Source organism: Gymnoscopelus braueri, assembly GCF_963280865.1.
Source record: "Gymnoscopelus braueri genome assembly, chromosome: 10".
NCBI lineage: Eukaryota > Metazoa > Chordata > Actinopteri > Myctophiformes > Myctophidae > Gymnoscopelus > Gymnoscopelus braueri.
Window position 1 is genome coordinate 32248493 of NC_137611.1, and position 27826 is coordinate 32276318.

Here is a 27826-nt window from a genome sequence, read left to right on the forward strand (position 1 = left end):
CTTGGGTTTAAAATCCTCCTAACATACCTTGTATTGAACTGTACTTCCCTGTGCTTGTCTATGCAAACTGCAAATAAAGTATTCAATCAATCAATCAATACATGCTGAAATAAATAGGCTACGGTATGTGGCTGACAATTAATCAAATAAGTTTGTCAGTGATTAGCCCGAGTTTCATAATAAAAAATATATTTAAAAAATGTGTTGTTTCTTGTGTTGTACTTCATAATAGTGGATTAGTGATACTGAACTCTCCATCATTATCCAAAGGGTTTTCAGCTGATGAAAATGAAATCAAGCCTGATCTAGGTTAGCAATGCACCACAGAGACCTTGGTTGGGGGGAAGGTAAAAACTAAAAGTGTGTGTGTGTGTGTGTGTGTGTGTGTGTGTGTGTGTGTGTGTGTGTGTGTGTGTGTGTGTGTGTGTGTGTGTGCTGTTAAATTAATATTAATTTATTTCACTTAAATTATTATTTGTATTCCCTCTACAGTTTATAAGAGCATATCCATTCTTAGTATAGCTGTGTACCTATTCATCTAGGAAATGCCCTTAAGTGGCCCCTGGGCAAATGTGAGCATACTTTAACCTCTCGATCTTTACACAATTCAATAGTGTACCTTTTACCAAGTCGTCCACTCACTTTGACATAGTGAACACTGACCTCTGGTGGTGGATTAATGCAACACTGCACATTTTCAACAGAGTAGGCTACTTCTATACAGTGGTTCTCAACCTTTTCAGGCCGTGACCCCCCAAAATAATCATATTTGAACTGGGGACCCCCCCAAAATAATCATATTTGAACTTGGGACCCCCCACCCTGATAAGCACTTGGAATGTAGGAGTTGAGGCATTAGATTTTGTTTGAATCGGTTCCGCAGATAAATATTGTGAAAATAGCAGATCTACAAGCTTACAACCCTGGCAAATCGGCTATAAAAAAAAAAAAGACTCTTTCTTTTATTATTTGACAATAGAGCACCGAAGTCCTGACGTCACTACCAGTAGAGGGCGCTTTTCGCAGGTTCGACTTCAGTGCTCAATTTGGCCAATGATTAACCAATTTGTATTGGATAGTTTGTTTGTTCTAGTTGGGTATTTTTTCATACACACACATATATGAATGTGTGTATAAGACCTTTTTAAGAATTAAAAAGGTCGTAAAAGTCCTTAAATTGTCACTTCACTGTCATCTGCGTGCGGACCCCCCCAAAAAAAAAAATCCCAAAAGACCCCCCTGGGGGTCCCGACCCACAGGTTGAGAACCACTGTTCTATACAACCACCAAAACACATTTGTCAGGAATTGTACATGTGCTTAGAGCAGGGGTTTTCAACTGATTTTGACACAGGGACCACCATCCTGACTAAGAGCAACCTGGGGACCACCACTATTGTGCGTGGTGGGTCCATCATAGACCCACCCCACACAATAGTGGTGGGGGGGTTCATGCACCACAGGGAGCTGGAGAAAATAGCTATAATATCAATATAATATCTAATAAAATACAGTGATTTTGTTTGAATATGATGGAATATGATTAAGGATTACTGTAATTATGGTAAGCTCACATTTCATTTCATTTCATTTCATATCACACACACACACCATAGGACTACAGTAAGAACTATTACAAATTTTAATGCATGGCCAGGGACCAACTGCAATACCTCCGCGGACCACCAGTGGTTGAAAACCCCTGGCTTAGAGGACAAGAAATAAGTTAGGTGTCCAGTCTGTCCACAGAACGCCATTATAACTGCGGTATCAAGCGAGTGTCGCTCCGCACCGCGATACCGCAGCTACAGTTAGCGGCTCTGTTGATCTTCACACGGAGGTATATACCAGACACGCCACCATCAACAAGTGTTCAATACTTACAGCAGAGGGCAGCCATGCTACACCATTCGGGGTTCTTTGACTCTAACTATGGTTGTTTTCTATCCTTCCAACAGTGGTGTGTACCCTCTTGACAGGACCTCTCGACCCCCAATCAGACAGGTGCTACAGCTGTGTAGAGGAGGAGCAGCCCCGTGAAGGTTAGAGTTAACATTAGGCTAATGTTCAATGGTGCAATGTGTAGAATACTGTCAAAAGAAATACATTCAATGCAATGGCAACATCTTTTGTATTATTATTAATTGGTAAGGGCTAATTTATACTAGCTTGACAAGTTTTGCTTGGCAATTGTTATGCAACTAAATTAGCCTTAAGTCAAGGCTTTCTTATCTATTTTTGAGCATGTTATATTGTCGTTTTTCTCAACTTATTTAACTTATAATGAAACCTACATTAGTCTCTCTGCTGAGGAGGCATTCTTCCAGGCTAAAGGCCTTTGCAGACAGGGTGCGATTTAGTCAATCAGTTTTTACCGCATCGCATCGCCGCACGGTAAATTCGGAGCCGGTGTGCATGAGGTCATTGAGAACCATGTGTTCATTTAAAAAATGATATTGTCCGTACAGGACAGGGCTAAAAATAGCTACTGTAAAAACAATCATGTTAAAACTTCAACACTCTGATTACATATGCCTCGTTGCTGTCAGGCAGAAACCAGCTAACTCAATTTTTTAGCTTTTATTTTTTTTCCATAAATCAGTGCTATTGAACACCCTTTACGTCTGTGTGTTGGTTAAAATAAATATTGAAACAATGAAAAGTATTAAAAAGCTCTTCTGACAAAACCAGCTAACTCCAGTGGATCCTCAAACTTTCTGCTACACCAGCTAACTCCACCAAAGGGGGGTGGAGGAGTTAGAAAGGGGGTGGAGTTAGCTGGTTTTGCTGTTTCCAGGCTCCACACCCTTTTGACCTTAAACCTCATTGGGAGCTTGCCAGCTTGGAGGTCCATTCAGCTGTAATTATCAATGATGAACAAAACCTCCTAACTCCACTTTTTGTTTTGTTTTTTCATTTCCTGAAAAATGAACATTTTGGAGTTGGCTGGTTTCTGCCCGACAGCAGAGAGTATTCTCTTGTGTATAATGCAGGGCTGTAAATGCAGCCCTGCATTATACACAAGGGAATAAGTGTGCACACAGCAAAAAGCTAAGGTCCATTTTTTATACTAGTCCATTTGTACTAGAGTTTTTAACACTGAGGATTTTATTGTGCATGTATGAAAATCAGAGTTCAGAAGGGAAGAGACTGCTGTACTTTCTGTAAACACTTGCGTCATGCGGACAGGGTTCAGGAGACGGTGATGCTATCACTTCACAATATCTCAGCGAGCATGTGATCTGCACTGTCTCAGGCCCTATTATATACAGTATAGCTCTTGAGGAAGCGGTGCTTGTGGCCGTCAAAGTTCACAAGAAATGATTCTTGGTGTTTTTTTCTCAGAGCCTGCACCATCACCCTGCCCAACCAGATGGTCTGGCTGCACGAGGTCCTCTGATTCTACTCTCAGATAGTCACACGTGAGAAATGACCTGTCATGAAATCAACCCATCTATACGACCAACCTGAACCCAATCTGATCGTTGCTCCAAATCATCGTCATCCTAAGAATACCTGTGATGTAAACAAAACATTTGACTGCATGGGTGGTTGGCTGTGTTTCTTGTCATACAGCTCATAGGAGAACATTTTGGAGAAGGCCAGGAAATAGTTTTCGTCGATGCGACAGAGTGTTTCATATGATGTTAGAGTCAGTCCCCATCTTCTTACTCTCATACTGTTATTTAATATTGACCAAGCTAGCTGACCAGAGGCCAAGATGAGACGAAGTTGGTCCTTTTACAGCCTCGCAGAGGTAAGGTTATTCTATATCTTAAACATACATCAAGCTCAAGCTCATGTCCTGTGCTATTTTAGCATTATGGGAAGATCTTTGTGAAATATGCCGAAGTGCAATTTTATGCTGTTATAAACCCTCTGTCTAATCAAATTACCTATGGAGTATACGTCATGTGTAAACATAATAGAAGATGTTTGATAACTAGCAGCTGGTGAGTTATGTAAGTAATGTCATGGCAGCACAACACTTACTAAACTGTAATTGATGCTAGGAATCAATTACAGCAGAGATGTCAACTGTGTAATTCCCACTGCTCAGATGTTAGAGTATACATCATGTGTGCTCGTTAAACTTAACAGAAGAGGTTTGATAACTCGCACCTGGTGAGTTATTTAAGTAATTGCATGGCAGCACAACAATTACTATAGTGTAATTGATGCTTGGAATCAATTACAGCAGAGATGTCAACTGTGTAGTTGCCACTGCTCAGATATTTGTTAACAAAGATACACAAACAAAAAAATATATACTTCACGATTAGCCTGTACAAGGAGGAATATACAGGAGTTTGATTTTAAAGTTGTTCTTAAGTATATTTTTGTCACAGAAAGCTACAATAAAACTTATGTGTTGAATTTCAAACTGTCAGCTGGATCAGACCTCTGTCTTACCATTGTTTATGGCAACCACAACACAACAGCTTTATCACAAACAGCGTCTCACTGTGATGAAAATGGTGCTAAAGGTGATACCGTCTGAGCCACAGGACCTGAACGCAAATAGACCTTCATAATAGGCCAGCTTTAAAAGCCTCATTCATTACACTTCCGCTGAATATCTCTGCTGAGTATCTCAACATACTGTACACAGCTGGATACCCAGTTCCCATGACTGATTCAAGAGAATCAAGATACATGTACTGTAACAGTACTGTGCCATTCATTTACCAACTTGAAGAGAAATGTTTATAAAAATGAATCTATTCTGGATTCACTTTTCATATCACTTGTTTTTGCATGATGACACCTTTCCACATACTGTACTTAAATGACAAAATCAGAACATAGCTCGCTTTATTGCAATTAATTGATGGTAGTTATAGTGTATAGATAATATGAGCAACCTGCCTATCTTCCTCACCTCTCCCTGAGGCCATTGGGCAATCAATCGCCGTGTAACACTTGCCACGCACATTTCCACAAGAGAAACTAATTAAGTACTTTTCCATGAGTCCTACCATGTCCATAATGGTATAATATTGGGGCTTGTGTGTTGGTGGCAAACAACAGAAGATTGTGTTTGCACAGGGCAGCTCTCAAGTGTGAATGTGTGTGAAACTGAATGAGTGTAAAGATGGGCATTGCTTCAAAAGTGTTTACTAGAATGAAAACACTTGACTAAAGAAATCCTTTAATTAGGTGTCTACAGCAGAGCGACTATTTTATATCTTGCCAATTTCACAGGATGTTTTGTAGTTCTCAGGCTTTAGTAACATTACCAAAGTCCACAGAATGGATTTTCCAAAATGTTTGACAATATGAATCACACTTACTATATTCCTCCTAAAGTCTCAGATGTGATGCTTTCAAACATGTTCACTCTCCTCCACAGAGAGAGTGGGACTCCTCAGAACCAGGGACTCCCACTGAGCTGCATGCCCTGCATCATAACCTGAGGTGTGCTGTGAAGCGGCTATTCTCAGGTGCCCTGCACCTCCCCAGGCTCTCCTGCAGAGTCAGACCCTCCAGTCAGGACGGGACAGGGGAGGAGGAGAAGACCCCCACCCCCACAAACCTGGGGACTCTCACCAGCTGCATCTCCAGAGCCTTGTGAGTCAAAGATCTCCTTTCCACATTTAGTTTTTGCGGTTTTCATGCTGGCTTGTGAACATGATTGGATCTATGAAGTACAGTATCAGTACAGATTCTGAATGTATGAATGAACTTGGCCCACAGAGTTATGTTAAGGTGTTAAAAACACTGCAAACGTACAGACAAAAGAGAGTTTAAAAACACTTAGTATGAAGTATACAAACCAATACAAGTAACAGGGATAGGAAACATCTATCTAAAGCAATGCTTTACATAATCATGATAATAATAATATCTTACATTTATATAGCGCTTTTCTAAGTACCCAAAGACACTTTACATGGGGGTGGACATTCAGTGCATATTCAAGGACACATGACACAGTTCTTAATAACATTTTTATATATCGTTTTTTATACTACTACTATTATACTATTTATACTTTATAAAGCATAAAAATGCTGAGGTTATGTATAAAGCCTGTGAGCAGGGATGCAAAATATGTATATTATGTCCACCGGGGGCTAAAAGGCAAAGATCTTGCCTGTAAAATCTAAATGTTCTGGTTTGGTAAAACAGTGTTACCACCAGACAGCCCTGTTCCAAACAACAGTGGTTGGAACAGGAACTCCACCCTTCCTAAAGTCATTTGATGTAACATCAGTAGAATAGCCTCCCACAATATCTCTATTTTGTTTTAATATTATATTTCTCTTATAACCTATTAATTAAAAAACATCTTAGTTAGAAGGGAATACAGTGATAGGATGGCTGGCTGCTCTCTCTCTCTCTCTCTCTGTCTGACAACGATAAAATCATCTCCTAAACAAGACTCTCACAACTGTCTGAGTGTGTCTGGGTTTGTTTACACGTGGATGTGGGTGTTTACATGTCTGTACTGTACTGTACTATACTGTATAATATGTGCGTGCATGTGCGTGTGTGTGCATTCAGGTATTCAGGAGCCTCACTGTCTGAGACCAGTGAGGAAACCAGGAAAAAGTTAAACCGTCCCCTGTCCCGTCCCCCATCCTGTGGTGTCCATCCAAAAAAGGTGACTTGGGTAATCTCAAGCAAACCACTTTACGTCCGACTTTTACAGTACATACAAGGAATGCAGGTTTTTTTTCTCCCTCTTCTCCTTTGATGATGTGTGATAGGTGGACAGATGAAGCTGTTGTTTGAACACAGTGTGCTACAGTTACAAAGATCGGTGGACGGGGACTTTTATACAGTTACGTGGCCGTTCTCATGCATTTTTCTATCTCAGAGGGTTGTTCAATTGATCTGAAATGGCACGAAGGCATTGGCCATTGGCATATGCCGGGACTGATGATGCTGGTTTTTCACTTTTTCCAAATTTAAGCTGTTAATATAACATTTTGCCACAAGCTATGGAATTTGCAGTCATGATCCCAAGTCCCAGGGTATGGACTAGTACTGGTTGAAACCGAGTCTCCCTGTGTTGAGTGGCCGTCTTTCCAGATCCACTCTACCCTCTCCACTCCACTTAGAATTTGTATTTATAGTGAAGCATTTACAAACTGGTGAATGGTTGGATGCACTCGTATGCCTTCTGCCATGCATCTGCTTATTTTAATGGAAAAAATCAAGTGAATCACATGAGGATAATGTTGGGACATGGCGAGGACTACAGTAGATGCGGGCTACTTATGTCCTAATATACAAAATCATAGAATTCCATAAGAGGATAAACTAACATTTTCCCACCACGCACTGTATGGTGCAGCCAGTAGTCGTTGGCTAAAACCACCACTGCCAGAGCTGTCATAGTCGCTCTTGAGGTATTGATGCCTGCCAGCGTGTCTACTTCTTTTAGGCAGGTCAGAAATGCTTCTCATGGTGTTGTTTCTCTGTTGAGGGGGCCATGTGTTTCTGGCTTGTTTAGACCTTGGTAGTGCAGTTTTGATGCCGAGCCAGGGGAATTGTTTTTAGAGATATGACATGTGAGGCCATGCAGGTGCACGGGGAGTTGAAGGGTTTGTTTAAAACCAGACAACGTCACCGTGCTTCTAATAAAGTGAAGTTAATGATCAGTTTTATTGTGATGTGATGATATTTTAATACTATGTTGTTTGATTTAAATCAATGAGTCATTCCCTGCCTCTTATCTGTGTTTACAGCTCAAACGTTATATGGCATAGACCATGTAGGGACTTTCTCATTCGCAACTATCTTCATATTGTCAAGTTGTTTGGTTTTGTATGATACCAAAATGACCAGTAGGATAATTGCTTTCTCAGGATACAGATTGTTTTATGTGTTTATGGCATGCCAATAAATGCAGAACCACTGCATTATAACATCAATAACTTTTTTTCATATATTTTTTCTTTTGTACATTTACTTCTAAGCCTCAACTTAAGTATGGTTCCAAAGTAGAAAGTTATTGTAGCTTTATGACTTTTAGATTCATGTTTGTACTCGGATGAACCACATTTAGTGCCGTCTTGCACACAGTTTATCATGGAGAGTCACGAGGACCTGGGTTTGAATCCACCTCCTGTCATGTATCTCAGGTCTCTCTCCAATCTCTACCCCTTCTCACTACTGCCCTAAAAATATCTTTGAAAAGGTATTCTGATATAATATCACGTACACGCTTAGTTTGTATTCAAGGATTTCTCTTTTGGCAAATTGCAATCAGAATCAGTGATAGTGTGTATAGTTTGCACATTGTTAGGACACATAAACACAAACACATTTATCCATTTCGAAACGAATACAAATTTAGGAGCAAAGATTACAGTAGCTTTTATAATTATAAACAGGATGTTCAAATATGTTTGAAAGTTGAGTCTGTTTTTACAGTATATCTGTATCACTCATAAACAAAAAAATGAATTTCCTTCTGCAACTGCTTCTACAGAGACGTGCATGTGTCAATAATACAAAAATGTCCCATAAATAGCTTCTAATGGACTGTGGTCGGGTCAGAGGTGAACGGGGGGCAAAAACAAACAAGACGGGATCTTGTTGAGTTGAGTTTGCAAGAAGAACAGCACCTCCTCTCTCTCCCTCACCGGCTGTTTACCACAGGTTCAGCTCCTACGTCAGATGTTTGGCTCCCAAGGTCAGTTATTCTAGTGGCCGCGGCACAGCATTCAGCTGGGAGTCCTAAGATCACAGCCAGACCTTTTTTTGTTCCCCGGTGATAAATAAAAGAGCCCGGAGGGGGTTGGAAGTGGGGGGGGTGAGGAGGGCCACAGATAGAGACCACCACCGTGACGGGACCCATGCTGTCTTTAGAACTTTTATCTACCTCAGCTTTTTATAGTGTGCGCGGGCCCTTCATGTGACTGTTTCCTGATACACTTGGAGCATGTGAAAGGCAAACAGCACCCTCTCCAAGGAAACTACCCGCGTCACTGACAATAGCCCTTCTGGGAGAAGGCTGAAAACCCACGAGGGGGAGAGCAGGGAAGCTGGGCCGGAGGGCTGGGCCGGTCAAGTCACGTCTTAATGTTTATACTCCGGAGGAGCGGAGAGAGGAAGTAATTATCGCGGTGGAGTTGACGAGCAATATTCTCTGTGAGATTAGACGGGGGGGGAGGAAAGAGAGAGAGACTGAGATGATCTGTCATGCTTCTCCTCTCTGTATAAATCAGACATCCATATTTAGTTTGGGAGAGAGGGAAGGCCCAGCAGTTATGTAAACAAAGCTTGGTCAGCCCTGCAGAGGGAGGGAGGGAAGGAGGATGGGAGAGTGCACCAACACTAATGTTTGAGGTCTATTGCCCAGCACAACACTCAGCCATGATCATTGGAAAGACTCAAGGAAAAAAGGGCAGTCCATATTAAAAAGGCAGGTAGACAGGTTGATGTGTTTTTGTTTTCAGTTGCGTCTCTTTTTGAGTGTTTGAGTGCCTCTTTCAGTGGTTATGTCTTGGGCCAAGAACTGCCATGGAATTTTGTCAGATTTGTGCACGGAAGCATGAAGCAAACCAAAATGAAGTGAGTTTTTCCGTGGGCATGGATGATCAAGACCGAAGGTCAAAGGACTAACTGGCAAACACCTCTGCTTCTGTTGTATACCATGACTGTGCCTTGACTTTGTGCTTCAAGAGAGAAACGGACAAGAGAGACTGATTCGCTTGGACCAACGTGACCAAGCCGGAACGAGGACAGAGGGACCCACTAGCTGTCCGTTAAATCATGAGCGAGCCGTGCTCTGAGAGCTCTGAGGAAGAGCACATGGAGGATTCAAAGGCAAACAGACTGCCCATTATCCAGCTCATGCCCAGGTCCAGAGGGGTGTCCCCCTGCGGCTCCCCCAGGATCTCACCCAGGGATTCCCCGCGAGCTTCACCCCGAAACTCTCCTTTGCTCTTCAGGAAGCTGCTGATGAACCGCAGCATCAGACTCCAGAGGAGATTCACTCTGGCCTACACACCCAGGTAGAGAACATGACACTGTGGTCAGCAGGGCTTGGCCGAGTGCTGGTGTGACCTATAGGCCAGTGTGGATGAAATGAGGGTGAACCATAACATTCTTCAGCAGACCAGTACAGTTCGATCTGGTGTAGTTTGGTGAAATACTGCATCGCAATAATAATAGTCCATCGTATTTGAGAGATGTATAAATCAAACACAGAACTAAATTAATAATAATAATCTAATCTAGTCATATTTATAAGGTCATATTTCCCTGAGTGTGAGACCACTTGTATAATACTGTCTGACTGGCTATGTCTTTGTGAAGTGGTATGGTATATCCTGTTGTGGTTTTTAGTGTGAATAGTTTTGTGTGTGATATAAGATGATTTCTTTCCCCCTTCTACTATATTCCTCTGCTAAAAATGACTTTTAGTGCTGGGCTGCTGGCGACTCTTATGAAGTTTGAATGCAAGTCATTGTTGGATACGATCTTTGCTAACTGTTGGCCTCCAGTCATAGTTAAAGTGTTGGTTTTGTGTTTACAGTAGAGTTCCAACCTTTAGGTTGTGCAGAAACAGTTGCCCTTAAGCCTCTGTTATTAGATTCATCCCGAGCACAAGACCCTCATCCACTGCCAGGTTATCGGACATAGTGTCCTCTCCTCTGCTAAAATAAAATCAGCTGTGCTCTCAGGAACGTTTCTAAATCTGTGCTGTGTGAATTTGCCTCGGGGCGCAATCCTCCAGGAAGGAAGATTCAGCTTTTGTATCTTCCCTAGCCAGCTGTTACAGTATTTTCTTTTTAATATAACACAGGAGGTGCATGCCATCTAATGGCTTTCCAAGATTCTCTGATGTGATTTGATTTGTCTTTCTATTTAGTGGGGAGTTTGAGCTTCCAGTTGTTAAGAATGAGTAATTATATCTCTGTAATTTCCGTATAACTACTAAGCATTTCCTGAATGGTTTTAAATGTACTAGTGATTAGGAAAATGCTGCAGAGTACAGTAGAGAGAACACGGGATCCTACCGATATATACGTATGTACTGTATGTCTCATGGCAGTATAATTTTTCCAATGGTTTGTTGACCCTCTACCTTTCCTCCATAAGGCAGCATCTCTATGTACACAGAGCTACATGGCATCCCGTCTGTATATGAGTTGATCAGCAGTTAGTTTTTTCCACTCCTTTATCAGGGAACCACTTTAATCTGTCAGTCAGATACAGGCGTTTCTTTCTTTTTTCTTTTTTTGTTCAGACCACCTCTAGATGACACACTCACATCCTGCCAATGAATCATCAATACTTTGCTTTTTTTTCCACTGCTCTGTTTAGCTTCATCTTTCAGTCTGCCAGCAACATACATACCTGTCGATGGACGAGGGAGCAATACTGGACAGTACAGTAGATCATGTGCAAAATTATATTAGGATTAGGATATTAGGATTTGCTTTCCGCTGCTTTGAGTTTCCTCATTTATTTATTTTGTATTTTTTTTACCACATGAACCAATAGTGTCTGGACATGTCATAATAATAGGCAAACATTCAGCAAAAATAGGCAAAAAATGCAGATCCTACAAGCTCACAATGCATCGCAATGCGACACATTGTGAACATGTGCTATTTTTGCTACTTTGACGTACAACAAAGTATACGGTTTAAGTGATTAAAGTCAGTACGATGCATTGTAAACAAACATCAGTTCAAATGCATTTTGATGTTTTCCCAGTCAGAAGTATGCAGGATTGTTCTATAATCATATTGCCTAGTCGTGTAGAGGTGCTGCAGTTTGTTTGCTGAAAGAACAGCTGCTATGCAGGAGGCCTGTCAGACAGCCCCCGCGGAACCTGTTGATAGTATTAGTTTTATGGCCCCCTCATGGCGTCACCGCCGCCATTCCTAGCCCTTGATAATCAAATATTTACCTGTGTTATGTGGAGACGAGAAAGAATGCTTGACCTTAATTGCTTGAGAGAATAATATAAACGGATTTATTTGTTCATCAAAGAAATGGAAAATACACAGACCCTCCGTCAAGCTCATTTGCATGGTTTCTGGCTAATTTGTGTGTTTGGTTGTACAAAACTCTCTCTCTCTCTCTCTCTCTCTCTCTCTCTCTCTCTCTCTCTCTCACTCTCTCACTCTCTCACTCTCTCACTCTAACAGAGACAAAAAACAAGAAACAGTAAAGTAATGTCTGCAATGAGATATCCCTACTACTATTGATTAATTGTAGTTACAATGCTAATATTCACCCTTGTAGAATGACACAAGTGCCTGAGGGAAACCCAAGAATCTGCTAGAAAAAACGCTGTTTTACATTTGCTGGCAATAAAGCAGTATTAAACATTCACCAAGGGGCCAGGGCCCACTACTAGCCAACTCAAAAAGTGTTTACATGTCCATTCACCCCTATAAACTCAGAGCGAGGGGATAATTTCGCCCAGGCGTTTAATGGTCCTGGCTCGCAGATACGGCCCTGTAAACCTGGAGACTTGTGGAAACATTCCGTTTCTAAGGGTTGCTGTATCTTTCCAGCCAATCTGTGTCATTAACGTCAGACTGTCAGTTGAGAATCTAAATATTAGAGGGGCGAGGGGGAACCCATGCCCTCACTTGAGGTAAAACATGAACACTTCAGCGTTTTGTAGGATTTAATATTACACAGCTCCGGGATCCTGCCTTGAAGAAAAGCATAGCTGTCCCTGTGGATACATACTGTACAGTGTCCCCAAATGTCAGAGCAGAAATAAACGGCTTGAAGTGAGTTATAGCAGGATGGCTGGCAAATAAGATGAATTAAACAAACTGGTAGTCTGGCGCAGAGGAAAAAAAAACATCCCTGGGAGATCAGTATATACTGTTGAAGTTATTTTCTCTAAGTGTCTACAGTGATTTATGCCTCTTTTTCCATTCACAGGAACATAGACCAATGGATTTTCTTTATTTTTTCTTTTTTTTTGCATAGACAGCAGCATTCTGGTTCCTTTTTTGTGTGTGTCATTATGTCTTCCTTTATGGAGAATACTACATGAACCGACACACTCTCCCTTGGTAAGAACTGTGTTTGCCATTATCAGAAAGGCATTATTTGTAAACATGAGGATTGCTTCAGGATGCCAAATGCTTGTGGTTCAGTGAGGTGCTTTGTAAAAACCCTAACCCTAACCCGTACATCAAGTTTAACCACAACTCCAACATCCCTATTCTAGGCATGTCATACAGTAACAGGTGAACATTTGGCAAAAATAGGTACAAATATATCAGATCTACAAGTATGTATATATATATATATATATATATATATATATATATATATATATATATATATATATATATATATATATTTAATAGTTTATATAAACAATTTTAATTAGAAGTTTTTTTTATTGACAATAGAATAAAAAAAGATGATCTTATCTTTAATTAAATTACTATTACACTAATAATCATCATCCAGTCAGGCAGCGGAACCGCAAGTCACCTGACTCAACTGACTCACCTGACTGACCCCAACAAGCATCTCACCCCTATCCTTTACCACTGTGTTTGATTTGTCAAAATACAGTGTCAGTTATCAAGGTCACCAGTAGGACCGCCATTTTATCAACTGGCCCCCAGCCCCTTGCCATTTTTCTAATGTGGCCCTCAGGTTAAGCTATTTGAGTGACCCTGGGTTTAAGTGGTTTGTTAATATTTTGTTATGTTATTACGTATTGAAGTAGGGTAATAACAAATTCCGACAGCCACTGGGTCTGGGTCTGTGCAGTTTGTACAAAGCCTCTCCGTTATGATCTGCAGTCGAGTCAAGAAGCTGGTTCCTCATTTTAGCGTGATGTTAGATATCAACAATTTGGAATTTCGCCAAGTAAACATCATTGATTTACAGTGCAGAGAGGGAGTTACAGTTGACTCAAGGCAAATACCCCCCCTCCCCATGTTAATGTGGTGCTCGTGGATGGTGTAATGGTTGGGCTAGTTGAGCTCGCGAGCTGCACGTATACCCATGTTTCCCAGCATTCCTATGGTCTGTCTCTATAAGGCCTTCCAAAGGCAAAGCTCTCACTCAACCTCAAAGCATGTAAATAAGAGAAAAGAAATGACATGCCGAGACACAAACGTAGGAATGTTTATTTACAACTACATTTCTATTTAGTACTCATTTTGATTTACTTCTAAATGAAAAGTGCTCCAAAAATAATACACATAGATAAAGGAAAATAACTAATATGTATTAGAGGAAAATCAATTAACCAGGAATTTCAAATTAGCAGCACAGAAATAGAGTAACTAGATATGGAACCATGACACCGAGATCAGTGTAATGTAGAACCAAAAAGGCCCAGAGGACATGAGTGTAAAAGTCTGTCAGAAGGTCATAAAGCATACTCACAGTCACTATGAACACACAGCATTGTCAAACATTATTGACAAACAATATAACAGTTGGTTTCTTTTATTTAAATGCTTTGAATGTGAGTTTGGATTTGGATGTCTGCGTTGTTTAATTCTAGCACATCAGCTTTTTGGTTTTACAAGCCCAAGTACAAGTACAATTTGTTTTGTCTCTTGAAAGAAAACACAAGAAGGTATAGCCTGACCACTGCATGGGTGTGTATCGCCTCACCTAATTTGAATTGGTGAAGTAAATATTTGGAAGTGATTTTCGTGAGGAGTTTTAATGGGGTCACTGGAGGGCGGTTGTAAAAGCTTAGATGATTGAAATGTCCTATCAGTTTCATTTGTTATCAGTTACCTGGCAAACAGGTAACCATGTTAACAGGCAAGGTTCTCTTTAATATTATATGGACAGTAGATACAGTAGGTTTGGTTAGATCTGTTAACAATATACAGTAAGCAGTATGAGAAAACATCACCTGTTCGCACCCAAATGCAAATAAATCATTGCCCTTGTATGGCAAGTTTGTCTATGGTGTATCATCAGCTATTTTGTCAAAACCTTTCTTTCAATTTAGAAACTATTCTATTCTAAAACTCTACCTGGAATCTAAACGACAGTGCTGTTGACAAAACCACTCAATTTCTCACTGCGGTGTTGGAATGTAAATAACAAATATTAGTTAAGGACTGTTTAGACAGGTGTTTTTGCTCTTGGTGTAATTGGGGGTTGTCTGCATTCATTGCTGTCCTAACGATAATTTCTATGACTACTATACTGGTACCATAATACTTTATATTGTACTCATACTGTATTTATATTGATTATTTTTCCTTTTTTCCGGTTCTGTAGTATCCTTGTGTTTGGTATTCTCCTAGTTCCAGTATGTTGCTACCTGCTGACCCCTTTTTGTACCTTTTAGCATCTGTGTATTGCAGATGTACCCAGTGATATTAATCCTGTCTATAGAGAGCTTTATTATCTTGAATGCTTGAATTTGAACAAAATCAACATTGCAATACTCTTTATTTTCCACTAGAGGCTGCTATGTGCATTGTGAGCACTGGAGGTCAGAAGGAAATTTCTGTCTGGTGAGTGATAGGGCAGAGGCAGGAAAGCTGTCTTGTTTATGTTTGACTGTTTTTTGACAAAACATTGTCACAGATTTTTGTTTCCACTGATAGCAATGTTATGACCTAATTTAGGAGAGGAAGAGAAAATGCTGTTGATTGAGGAAGATTATTTTTGTATTTTGGGTAAAGTGCTGTATGTACAAACTCCAGGAATCTATGTATGTACTGTATGTACAGTAAGTAGGTATGTCGTCTTTCGCATATTTCAGGAACAGTTCATCCGATCAACTTCACTTCTTGCTGAGGATGCAAGGGAGTGCAGTATCGAGTGAGAAGTTGATGGATAATTGGTTCTCAAAAACGCTCCAAGCAGCCTTGTTCTCAACAATGCTATACAAGCAGCACTTTTGGGGGCCAAGCAATCGGTCCTCTCAAAACTTGCATGCGTTCCAATTGGATACGTGCTCTGAATGTGCACTGTATAGTACTAGAAGTTTGGGCCGCTATATGCAGCCCTCGCGTCTAGAGTTCGACACCTACTGTACGTGCCACTGCAGCTGTGACAGATATGGCCATATATGGAGATCTGTATGTCTCTCAGTCCTTGTCCCTTTTATGGCCATATATGGAGATCTCTGTATTTGTCAGTCCTTGTCCCTTTTATTCCCTTGTATGGAGATCCCTGATGTCAGTTGAGTATATGCCCAATTGCCCATGTATGGGCATGCTGATATAACTATTCATAGGGGTGGGCAATATGGCCAAAATATCATATCACGATTTTTGTGAGCCACAATTTATTTTTCATGTTGGTTTTTAGGATTATTATTATTTTATTATGATTATTAACAACACATTCCATAATGTACTACTCACCAGTGCCAGCGATTTATTGTTGTTTTTTTGTTTTTTTCACGTCGCCACAGACATCGCTATATATATGTATATATATATATATATATATATATATATATATATATATATATATATATATATATATATATATATATATATATATATATATATATATATATATATATATATAGACAGACAGACAGACAGACAGACAGATCTATTTGATTTTATGCTGCTGTTCTCTCATGTGACATTCAGTGTAGGCTGCTGTAATATTTGCGAGTGAGTAGGCTATTGTAATTGTAGGACAACTGCTGGTCAACTATTTTGAGCAGACTGATGAAAGCTTAGTTTTCAACGGTTGTATTTACCATACAAAGGCATCAGAGCGAGCTGGGCAAAGATGTGCACCCTATAACTAACTGCCTGTGTTTCAGTGTGAGGTTTTTTTATTTCTACCTACCTGCTGCTACATTGGGGCGAAACTACGCTAATTCCCTCCTTAAATCAAGTCATTACAAGACTATAAGGTGGTTAATAATGTTGTCTTTCCGCGATTCGGGTCGCTACAATGGAGTACGGACATTACCGTGAGTGACTGCAAAGAAGAGATAGTAAGTGCAAAATGATTAGCTGGTCCAACTGCGCCACGTGAGCAGTCCTAGCCAAACAACGACGATAACAAACAAAAAACACAGAATAAACACAGAACGGGGCGTGGAATTAAAGGGATACTTCACTTTCCGCCGGGGGACACATTTAAAAAAAATATTAAAAATAAATGAAAAAAGTTATGGAAAATTCATGGCCCCCTCACACATTAGTAGGACACTGCGTGTCGTGAGGGGGCCATGAATTTTCCATAACTTTTTTCATTTATTTTTAATATTTTTTTTAAATGTGTCCCCGGCCCGAAAGTGAAGTATCCCTTTAAGCCAATTGTAATAATAGATAGACAAAGAGGGGGAGTTGATTGTCCAGCCGTGTATAAGAGCAACCTCACCCTGGAACCAGATCTGTTACACCCCTGGCCAGCAGTGAGTAACACTGACCTCTATCTGTAACAGGGATTCCACTGACCATCAACCTCTTTAAATTAGGCAATCTGTTGCCTTTCAGGAGGATGAGAGTGCAGCAGGACAGGGAAAGATTCACAGGAGAACACCTTAGAGTAGCTTACACTACAGTACAATCCGAATCCAGAACTTCAGGGATTCCCCAGACCAGTTCAGTCTAGGCTCACCCCAGATATTGAATTGGTCAGCACTCAGCAGCAAAAACATCAGAAAAGTATGCCACTATATGGCAGAGTATTATGCTGTTTTTGAAGAATGTTTAGTTTTCACTGTTGTAAGTCGTGGGTTGCAGCCATCAGGACCCGAGGAAGCCGAGGAAGTTTACAGTGCAACTTTTTGCATTCGTGCATGGCACTTGCGTTATACTGTAAGTGAAACCGATTTTGGAGGTGCATTACAAACTAAAAAGCTAAATATGTTTCTGAAAACATTTGAGGCAAGAAATAGGCAATGCAGCAGAAACTTGACTCAGCACTGCTATGTTTGCTGTTTGTTTACTTTGTGGCCAACGTGACCTCCAGGCGCGTCATGTCCAGTACTCGCCATTACCAGTATGAGTGCTCATAGCTGGGTAAAAGACGTGCATCTGCTCAGCGTCTGGAGGTTGCAAAGCTCCATGTGGATCAACCCTGCCCATCATCACTGCGATTGGCTGAGACGTGCACAGCTCCTGTTTCACTAGGAAATACATCACTATATGGGAATTAAATACCATTTTAGGCCATCTTTAAGTTAAGCCCCCTTCTATCCTTAGAAAATGGAATCCAATGCTTTGAGTTGTGCTTTCCTCAATTGCCAATGTAGATGTGAAACACTACCCTATTATAAAACTTTCCACAGTCCACTTTGACAAAATAGTATGTTATCAAGTAATATCAGTATTTTGATGTTTTTAGACAACAAGTCAAAGCTAAAAACAAAAGGCCAAGATTTCAGGCCAAGGCAATGACTGTTAACATACAGTATACAACTGCACTGTCGTACCACACCCTTAGCACTGTTCACACTACAACACTTTCTCATGCTCTCTTATCTCTCTATTCTCTCACTCTCTTCTGTGCAAATTATTTTCTCTCTCCCTTTCTCTTTCTCTTTCTCTCTCTCTCTCTCTCTCTCTCTCTCTCTCTCTCTCTCTCTCTCTCTCCATTCTCCACCCTCCCCCTTTCTCTTGCACTGCCTCCATCCCCCATCTACCCCCTGTCTCTCTCACCATCTCTCTCTCTCTCTCTCTCTCTCTCTCTCTCTCTCTCTCTCTCTCTCCCTGCTCTCCACCCTCCCTCTTTCTCTTGCCCTGCCTCCATCCCCCATCTACCCCCTGTCTCTCTCTCTCTCTCTCTCTCTCTCTCTCTCTCTCTCTCTCTCTCTCTCTCTCTCTCTCTCTCTCTCTCTCTCTCTCTCTCTCTCTGCCCCTCTCTCTCAGGGGAGAAACTGTTGTTGTTTGTTGTTCTAAGCCAGAGTTCGGTCCCACCACTCTCTGGACTGAAGAGGAGAGTAGCGTAGAGTAGGGTAGAGGTTCTTATCAGGACCCCTGACAGGGACTGGATCTGCACGCTCCAGGGAGCATCTTATGGGATTATAGCATTCACTTTCTTATTCTCAACTCCCTCGTTCCAGCTCCCCTTTTTCCCCCGCAAAGGATAGCGCTCTTCAGTTTGTTGAGTTTAATAACGCAGCGAGAGGTAAGTCCTGGGCTTACAGCAGACAGCCACCGTATCAAGTAACGCTGAAAGTGTCCATAAAGGATTCGGGAGTCTCATTTTGGAGGAATTCACTCTCGTCAGTTCACAGCCCATTTGGAAGACTCCAAGCTTGTCGTTTCCTATTTAGGAATACGAGGAAGAACAAAAAATAAAAAAAGTGTGGAGAGAAGTTGGACTTGGCTTGTCAGTAATGAGCTGAAGGGAAAACGAGGAGGGAATTAGTTCCAGATCAGTGGTGACAGCTGATACCAGCCTCCATTACGTTGAGTTGTATTTGGCCTGGACTTTTTCCCTGCCAGTGAGGTGATGCTCAAACTTGCCATGAGATGGGCTCCTACTAGCGAGCAACTCTCCTTGCCTTTTTAGGTCGTTCACTCATGCACACACTGACACACACACTGACACACACACACACACACACACACACACACACACACACACACACACACACACACACACACACACACACACACACACACACACACACACACACACACACACACACACACACACACACACACACACACACACACACACACACACGTGCGTGCACTCTCTCACACACGCACACACACATACAGTCACACATGCACAATGTCCTTTCTTTTTCAAAAGATGGACATAATATCTGCTGGGACCAGAGGCTGATCCACATATTGAATGTCCAACGATATTCTTTTCACCTGCTTCTTTCTTACATAAGAAACACGCAGTGGCTCATCAGGCCTGCTGTCAGCCTGTAGACACTTGACTGATTGGTGAGAGCATAATTATCCCCATATCGTTGTTTTTCTACTAGATGCCATAGACCTTTGTGTTTTCCTGTTTTGCATTTTTACTTTTCTATTTTGCATTTGTCGTCCACGGACCTGTTTTCCCTACGGGGCCCTTCACCGGGGGGCTAGTTCTGCTGTGCCGTACAGCAGGCTCGACGACATTAAGGAATTGGACAGCTCAATCTAAAGCCCATGCAGTGAGAGCATGGGGGGTTTCCATCACGCAGGTTTATTGAGGAGCTCCGTCCTGTTTCCTTGTATCCCTCCTTGCCAACTGGAGCTGTCGTTTTGACATTTTGATGATTTTGACCAAACTCTCCGTCACCCAGCCAGTAAAATGATGAACAAAGACTCTCGTTTCTCAAGGAAGATGCATGGCAACTTCTCCACACGCAGGCACTCTTGCATCGGGTATGTACTGTATAGTGTGTTACAAACTTTTTGTTCAGAGTTGTTATGATTTCAGCCACTGATGAAGAGTACATCAAAAGTTGTGTACAAATTTAAAAAGGGTAATCTTGTGTACATTTCTTACACCATGTTCTTTTTTTGGTCTTTGGTCAAACTGCCAAACATACTATTATGTTTATGGGAGAATCTGGGGAACAAACGCAAGCAACAGATTGGTAACTGGATAGAGGATGTTGCCTTGTCAGATTGTTTACAGTGGCATTGCTTTGTGTTGTTAGTGTGCATATGCTATTCTGTTCAGTCAATGTGTGTTTGGCAGCAGCAGCATTGCTGCTGTACAGTGTGTTGTGGATGGCTGCATTGTGGACCCTGGGGGCAGGGGTGTGGTGTGGTGTTGGATCAATGTCTCGGCCTCTGGAAACTGATGTGATGTACCTCTCCTTATGGCCAGAGCCAAACAGAGTCACCCTGATCAAACATGCCATGATGAGCGTACCCAGAGTCTGGGCCAGGGCTGTGATCAATAAAACAAGGACATGACAGGGACTGACACGGGTTCTATCATTTAATCCGTGTTTCCAGCTCTGGGACCATTTCAGTCAAAATTTGTTTTTTTCATGAAGTCTTCTAGGACACACAACAGAAATAGCAGCACACATGAATTTAGCAGGGTGCCTGGAGCTGAGTTATGGAATACAGTTTCCTCCAGGCTTCTGTGTCAACCGTATTTACCTCCCTTCTAATCTGTTTTATACATTACTTTAATGTAAGGGAAATTCAAAACAAGACACACAAATCATGACTAGTAGACTCACCATTGTTTGCTTTAATATATACAGTACGAGTTAACACACACACACACACACACACACACACACACACACACACACACACACACACACACACACACACACACACACACACACACACACACACACACACACACACACACACACATATAGGTATATACTGTACTCTATATATCAAATGATGAACATATATCTACAGTACATAGTATATAGCAAGAGAGAGATAATAGAATATTTTAGAATACTTTATTGGCAACAGTTAAAAGCACAGTATCATCAATTAAAAACACCAAAATGGATTAAACACATAAAAGCCGAAGCTTGTTTCCATTGTGGTCCATTATAAAACAACACGCAACGGACAACTACACAAAACACAATATAAACACACGCTTATAATTACACAATATGAATAGAGTTAACAAATGTAATCATTTCAATCCAGAGACAGAAGAAATGTAACCAGTGTGTAGCTGACTAGCTGGACACAGTAGTACTCTGAAACAATTAGCTGGAAATATTACAAGAGAGAAGGCCACAGAGTTTAAGAACAGTAGAGCACAGGTGAGCTGTTGTGATTCGCCAACCCCTGCTGTGTGCGGTGAGGTTTTCTGAACCTGTGCCATGTGCCTCGTGCGCGTCATCCAAGCTCCTCCACCGTGAGCTTGTTGGAATCATATGAGGAGATCAAAGCAGGAGATTTCAGACCACAGACAGAAATACAGAAGCAACAAGTGCCTCTTATTACCTGATGTGTACATGGATCTCTGTGGCCTGCAACAGCATAAAGCACAATCCCTGCTGGAAGGTAGAGATCAACATGTTATTATAGATATTTCTATAGGAGTTTAGGTTTGAAAGGACAAAACACAACACACACACACACACACTCTTGCGGGCATGCCCAAATGTGCACATGTACGCACATGCACGCTGAAAGACAAAGCAGTCTCTTATAATGCAGATGTGTTTCCATTACAATAGAGACAGCTCGGTACTTTTGTTTTACTAATGGTACCAGGGCACTATTCATTCAACTGTGACCAGAGCGTGCGCGTGCACATGCCCATGCACACGCACACACACACACGCACGCACACACACACACTTCAAGTCCCACTAAAACAGGGCTTTAATTTACCAAGTACCAAACATTTACACTGGGAACATGCTAAATGAATACTCAAGTCAAGTGGGATTTGAACCTCCTTCTGTGACCACTGAGCCAGTGGTTAGCTCTTTCCATGGCCTCACATTCATTGTGCTAAATTGAACTACTATGTCAGTTGAGTAGGATTAAAAAGGTGCAGACTGTCCAGAGAAACTTGTCCAAGCTTTATCTGTGAACTAATGAACAGTGTGCACTTAAAGGATGTGTGGTCATGAGAAAGGTACTATGATCTACGAAAGAACACAGTGAACCGAGAAAAGGGTATGCGAGTGAGAAGTGAAAAAACAGACGCAACGAGTGACTGAGCGAGGAAAATGAGGTGAAGGAGATAACGCGAAAGGTCAGAGCAGGAGAGATGGAGATAGACGAGTAGAGTAGGAGAGATAGAGATAGCCATGAGAGAGGGTGACGTTCGGACAAGGATAACGACTGAGAGAGAGCGAGGGGAAGGCAGGCAGACAGACAGAGTGGAGACAGGGAACGTTCTGGGTGGGGGGGGGGGTAATTAAGAGACGAGGGGTGTTGGGGTTGGGAGAATGAGGAGAAAGATAGAGAAAGTCAAGTGAGGTGACCCCCACCAAAGGTGTAAGTTAGTACGTGCTCCCAAATATAGCCACCTGCCCCCCCGCTCCCCTCCCCCCTCCCATCTACACCCCAGAATAGTCAATAGGGGCTGTGTGGCGGGGTGGGCCGGCAGGCTGGCTGCTGCGTGCGTCACCGTTGTGCTCCATATTTTCAGCATGACTGATTTCCCCAATCGCCTCTACACAGCCTTATCGATCCCTGTGGGCCGGCCAGGCCCCCGGCAGCAGCAGCACCACACCAACACTGTCTAAACTCAAAGACCCACACACTGCTACTGTACAACACCACAGTCCTGTGCGGAGACAAGGGAAAACACAAGGCACACTTGTTCCCTGTTAGCAAAAGTTTATACTGAGATTCGTGGATGACGAGGACACGACCAAAAACAATGTTTATTCACAAAGGTCATCATTATGCCCTTGAACACATTTCTCCTGGAAACCTATGTTTAAACTCTAGTCTGAGGTATCATTGGAAGGAATGTGTTCTTTTTTATACGTTACTTATTTGTTAATTATTAGGGTTAAGGGTAGGGGAAGGATTAGACTTGGTTAGAAGAGCCTTATTTGGTATTTCAAAAGCAGCTAATGTCTTATTAGAACTAAAAATAGATGTACAAATATTGGGCCTATGGGAATGTTGAAACATGACACCTTCATTTAGTTAGTCTTGATGCTCAATAGCCAATTCATAAAAAGTAGCTTCTCAGTGTTGGTCCTCCCACTCCTGGTAATATGGAAGTATGGGGGTTGAGTATTAAATATAACCACTAGAGGGGGGAAGTGTCTAGGATATACATGGAGATTGATGCTAGACTCAGCATGTAGCAAAGTAGAACAGTAGGCCTCAATGTATATATTTAAAATGTTTGACAACAATTTGAGAAGTAGTTTAGTTATGATGCCTTGCGATACATGTTCTGTGCATGGTCTGGTATATTGCTCAAGATAGTTTAACAAAGGAACCGTCATCATCAATATTCATGAACCGTTTTAACCTACAGCCATAAAACCCCATTACATATATGTGTCTGCTCATGAGGAACAACTATGCCACTTGGACCTTTGACCCCTGACCTTCCGCCATTATGAAGTATATGTAAAACTGTTCAATTCAAACTTCTCCTCTGATTTTTGAGCAATCTGGACGAAACTTTCTACACAATGTATGGACCATTATCTAAAATCCCATTCCCAGTTGAAGAGAAGTTTGTTCATGAAAAAAAATCAAGCTTCCTTGAGCTAATGAATATTGTAGAGGGCTTGGCTTCCTAACAAATCAGCTGTGCATGGGCTTCTTTCTGTCAATGACAATTCTGGGGTTGTAGTAGCTCAGTACGTTGTCTACCTGTCAGTCAGAAGGTCCCTGATTCAAACCCTGACTTATCCAGGCTTAATTTAAATTACTGCACAGAAATCATGACTTTAATAATTAATGCATTTGTCCACTTTTTAAAGACAACATGAAATGGAGTTTTGACAGTATTTATTTTCAATTTTGTGACATATGTCCTAGCACCACCAACCACTTTCAACCTCGCATCTGTATTTTGGTCATTTTTTTCATGTCATTTTAGGACGCTTCGTATTGCAACGTGTAGTGAGCTTGTAGGTCACCCATTTTTGCTATAAAGAAATGTGAATGTATAATAGAGCCTAAGTGGTTAATTCAATTCATTCAATCTGGGAACATTTTAGATTTTAGCTTTAACCATTATTTTATACTTTGGATATAAAAAAATTGCAGATATACAAGCTCATAGCGCGGCACCGAGTGCCATGCTAAGAGCTTGTAGATCTGCTATTTTTTTTAATCATGAAAATGTGTGCAAATCTTTGGATATATATTTTTTTTACGCGAACATTTGTAACTCAAATCCTTGCTTCTGGAGGTCCCTGGAATACAATATTTGACAAATGTTTGCTTTAAAAGATATATAGTCAAAGATTTGCATTTTCTTTTTCAAAAATATCAGATTTATAAACTCATATGAGCTTGTATATCTGCTATTTTTGAATAGCCAAAGAAATCTAAAATGACAGCGATGCGTTCCCAGATTGAATGGGTTAAACATGTTTGGTTACTTTGGTGAGGTTATGGTTATAGAGTTAAGGATCTGGGGGAAGGCCTTTATGCATGCCCAGCAGCGGGTGTATTTGTATCTCCTGTTTGCAAAGGCACCTGGCCAGTGTATGAGCCCCTCTCTGGTAATGTTCTGTTCCAGGGTTAGAGTGATGACGTGAGCACTGTGACGGGGCATTTCTTGGCTTCTAGTTAATCCCAGATACACTCCACCAGCTGCTGGAGCGATCACCTCCAGCCACACTGTTGCTGAATGTGCCTGCATCCCGCCGCGACTTTACGAGAGCCATGCCGTGTTCATGTGTACTGTATGAGCGCACATGTGTATGCCTTTGACTAATTGTGTGTGTGTGTGTGCGTGCGTGCGTGCGTGCGTGCGTGCGTGCGTGTGTGTGTGTTTCCATTCTATTTCCATTTGCATACGCCTGTCCTGTCCTTATGTTTTTGTATGTTTGTGCATGCATGGATATGCCTGTGTGTGTGTGTGTGTGTGTGTGTGTGTGTGTGTGTGTGTGTGTGTGTGTGTGTGTGTGTGTGTGTGTGTGTGTGTGTGTGTGTGTGTGTGTGTGTGTGTGTGTGTGTGTGTGTGTGTGCGTGTGTGTGTGTGCGCGTATTGTGCCCCTTCCTCAGAACATACCGCCCCCCAGCCCCCCATCATGGCTGGCAGATGGCAGCCTAATGACTCATAAGGCGACATACTGATAGCCTTTACCACAGTACATGCTGTAACACGACATTTAATTTGACATCACCGAGGCTCAGTTAAATATAGGCAGGCCTGCTAGCGGCAGCCATTTGGAAAGCCTGAGTTTTTTACCATGGAGACAACTGCTCCGGCTGCTTTGTTAAGTATAAGTAAACTATTGGTGCTGGGAGGGCATTTGTTTTCGCTTGTTTGACTGTGGGAAATGTTTTTTATAATATGTATATAAATTTTTATTGACGTTGGCTTACCATGTCTTGAGCTTCATTTTTCAAACATGGCTTGCTGGTTTTCACTCCGACAATCTAATCAGGTCCAATTTAGACCCTGGACACCAGGTGAAGATAGATTGCAGCATTTGTCTCTGGAGACCAATGTGGAGATTAGAACCACTGAGGGTCTCTGTTGCATATCTTGCCATGACTCAGTATCAGCGCCCTTTAGTTTTCCATTGCAAGACTGGTGTGTTTTTTGCATCCCTGGTACATTACCCAACACATAACTCTCAGCTCCTTAGTTAGTTTGTCGTGTACAACCACGTCGCTCGCCAAAAATAACAGATTTTCTGTGAGCAACAATGTTGTATGACAAAGTATAAATCAGGCTTAACCTGCTCTTGCCTTGTATCTGTTACAAACCACAAAACGGTTTGCTGGATATTTTGTTCTTCCTTTCTACCTATGTCTGCTTCTACACTGTAGATTTCCCTCCATATCCGGTTACTTTTGTTGCATATGTACACCTTGTTTAGTTGTATAACCAATGTGCTGAGTTACTGTTTAACCTGTGACAGGCTTCACTGGTTCAGGTGGATGTGGATGGAATTGATGCTGGGGCCACTTGTGTGTGTGTGTGTGTGTGTGTGTGTGTGTGTGTGTGTGTGTGTGTGTGTGTGTGTGTGTGCGTGTGTGCGTGTGCGTGTGCGTGCGCATGTGTGTGTGTGCGCGTGTGTGTGCGTGCCTTTCTGGATAAATAAGGCTGTAAAGGTTTTTCTAAAGGTTGGTGTTGAGAAAGGGTTAAAAAAAAGCTTGGTGATTGTCGTTTTTAAGTTACACTGTGCGTACTCCCTTTACAGTACAGATATACTGTAAAGACGGCTATGAGGAGATTAGCAATAAACGCAGGGCTTGTTACATGTTGATGTAGGCATTCGGCAGTTCCAGAAAGGCTCTGCGTTCCAATGTCAACATTTGATACATTAATCCTCTGGGAACATAAAGTATATTACAGTACATACATACACACACAGTATATCTTCAGTGTATGTACTGTACTCTGCACTGAGCTTGATTTGATGTTTAGAAGAATGAACTCAGACTCACTGTGTTGTCACGTATGAGGAACAAACCATACAAGGAGTTTTATTTGGCAAATGGGCAATGGGCAAGCCATATGTATATATAGATATAGATATAGATATATAAGTTATTGTTCTTTTTTGGGGTATGGAATTAGCCTCTATTGGGAAATGAGTGCACACAAAGTACTGATATTGTCCACTTTTTGTATAGTTGTATATATTGCAATAATAATATATGATTGTCACAAAATCCCACGGCACACCTGACTTGTCTCATGGTACACACCTCTGTATTCTCTAACATTACTCCACACTTCAAAAGCAGACTGACTTTTCATTGGTCCTTGTTATCCGGCAACGCTTACCATGCAGTGCAGTCAGCATAGTCAGAGCATGATGTCATGAACTCCCCCATCCCTTTTTTGTTGTTTCTTTCTTTTTTTTCTTTCTTTCTTCAAATTATGGAGTATTAAAAACCTGCAAATGTTAGGTTTGCCAGAATGTATCATGCTTCACAATTTTTATGAGTTACTTTTTCCATTCCTTCTTTTTCTTTCTTTCTTTCTTTCTTTCTTTCTTTCTTTCTTTCTTTCTTTCTTTCTTTCTTTCTGTCTTTCTTTCTTTCTGTCTTTCTTTCTACCTGACCATGCTATCCAGTATTTTAGAAAGCAATTGTCTTAGGACAGAAAGTGAAGATGTTGAACAGAGCCATGACACTGGAGTCTGGTTTTCTTCAAAAGGTTCACTTAGTTCCAGCACCGTGTTGCACATACAGAGAACACTCTGAAGCTCTGTTACACTGCTGGCGGAAGGGGGACTGTGTGTGTGCGTGGGCCGGTGTTTGTATTTGTGTGTTAAGTGTATACATGCAGGTCTCTCTAGTCTATGTGTTCATTTAAGAAGGAATAATGTCCTTGACTGTCACTATTTTAGG

General features: G+C 41.4%; 1 protein-coding gene across 7 annotated transcripts in view; it reads left to right on the forward strand.

Annotated features, from left to right (window-relative positions):
- Positions 1 to 3597: 3597 nt before the first annotated feature.
- pde4ca (phosphodiesterase 4C, cAMP-specific a) overlaps positions 3598 to 27826 on the forward strand; it is a 75123-nt gene continuing 50894 nt past the window's right edge. For 3 of the 7 annotated variants that reach the window (XM_080440443.1, XM_080440445.1, XM_080440447.1), the window contains exons 1-2: positions 3598 to 3756; positions 5353 to 5570. In XM_080440443.1, the coding sequence (XP_080296569.1) occupies positions 3721 to 3756; positions 5353 to 5570 (254 nt within the window). In that variant the 5' untranslated portion in view covers positions 3598 to 3720. Of the gene's footprint in view, positions 3757 to 5352; positions 5571 to 9358; positions 9971 to 27826 lie in introns of those variants that run through there. The other 4 variants (XM_080440446.1, XM_080440448.1, XM_080440451.1 and 1 more) reach the window with 3 other exon arrangements.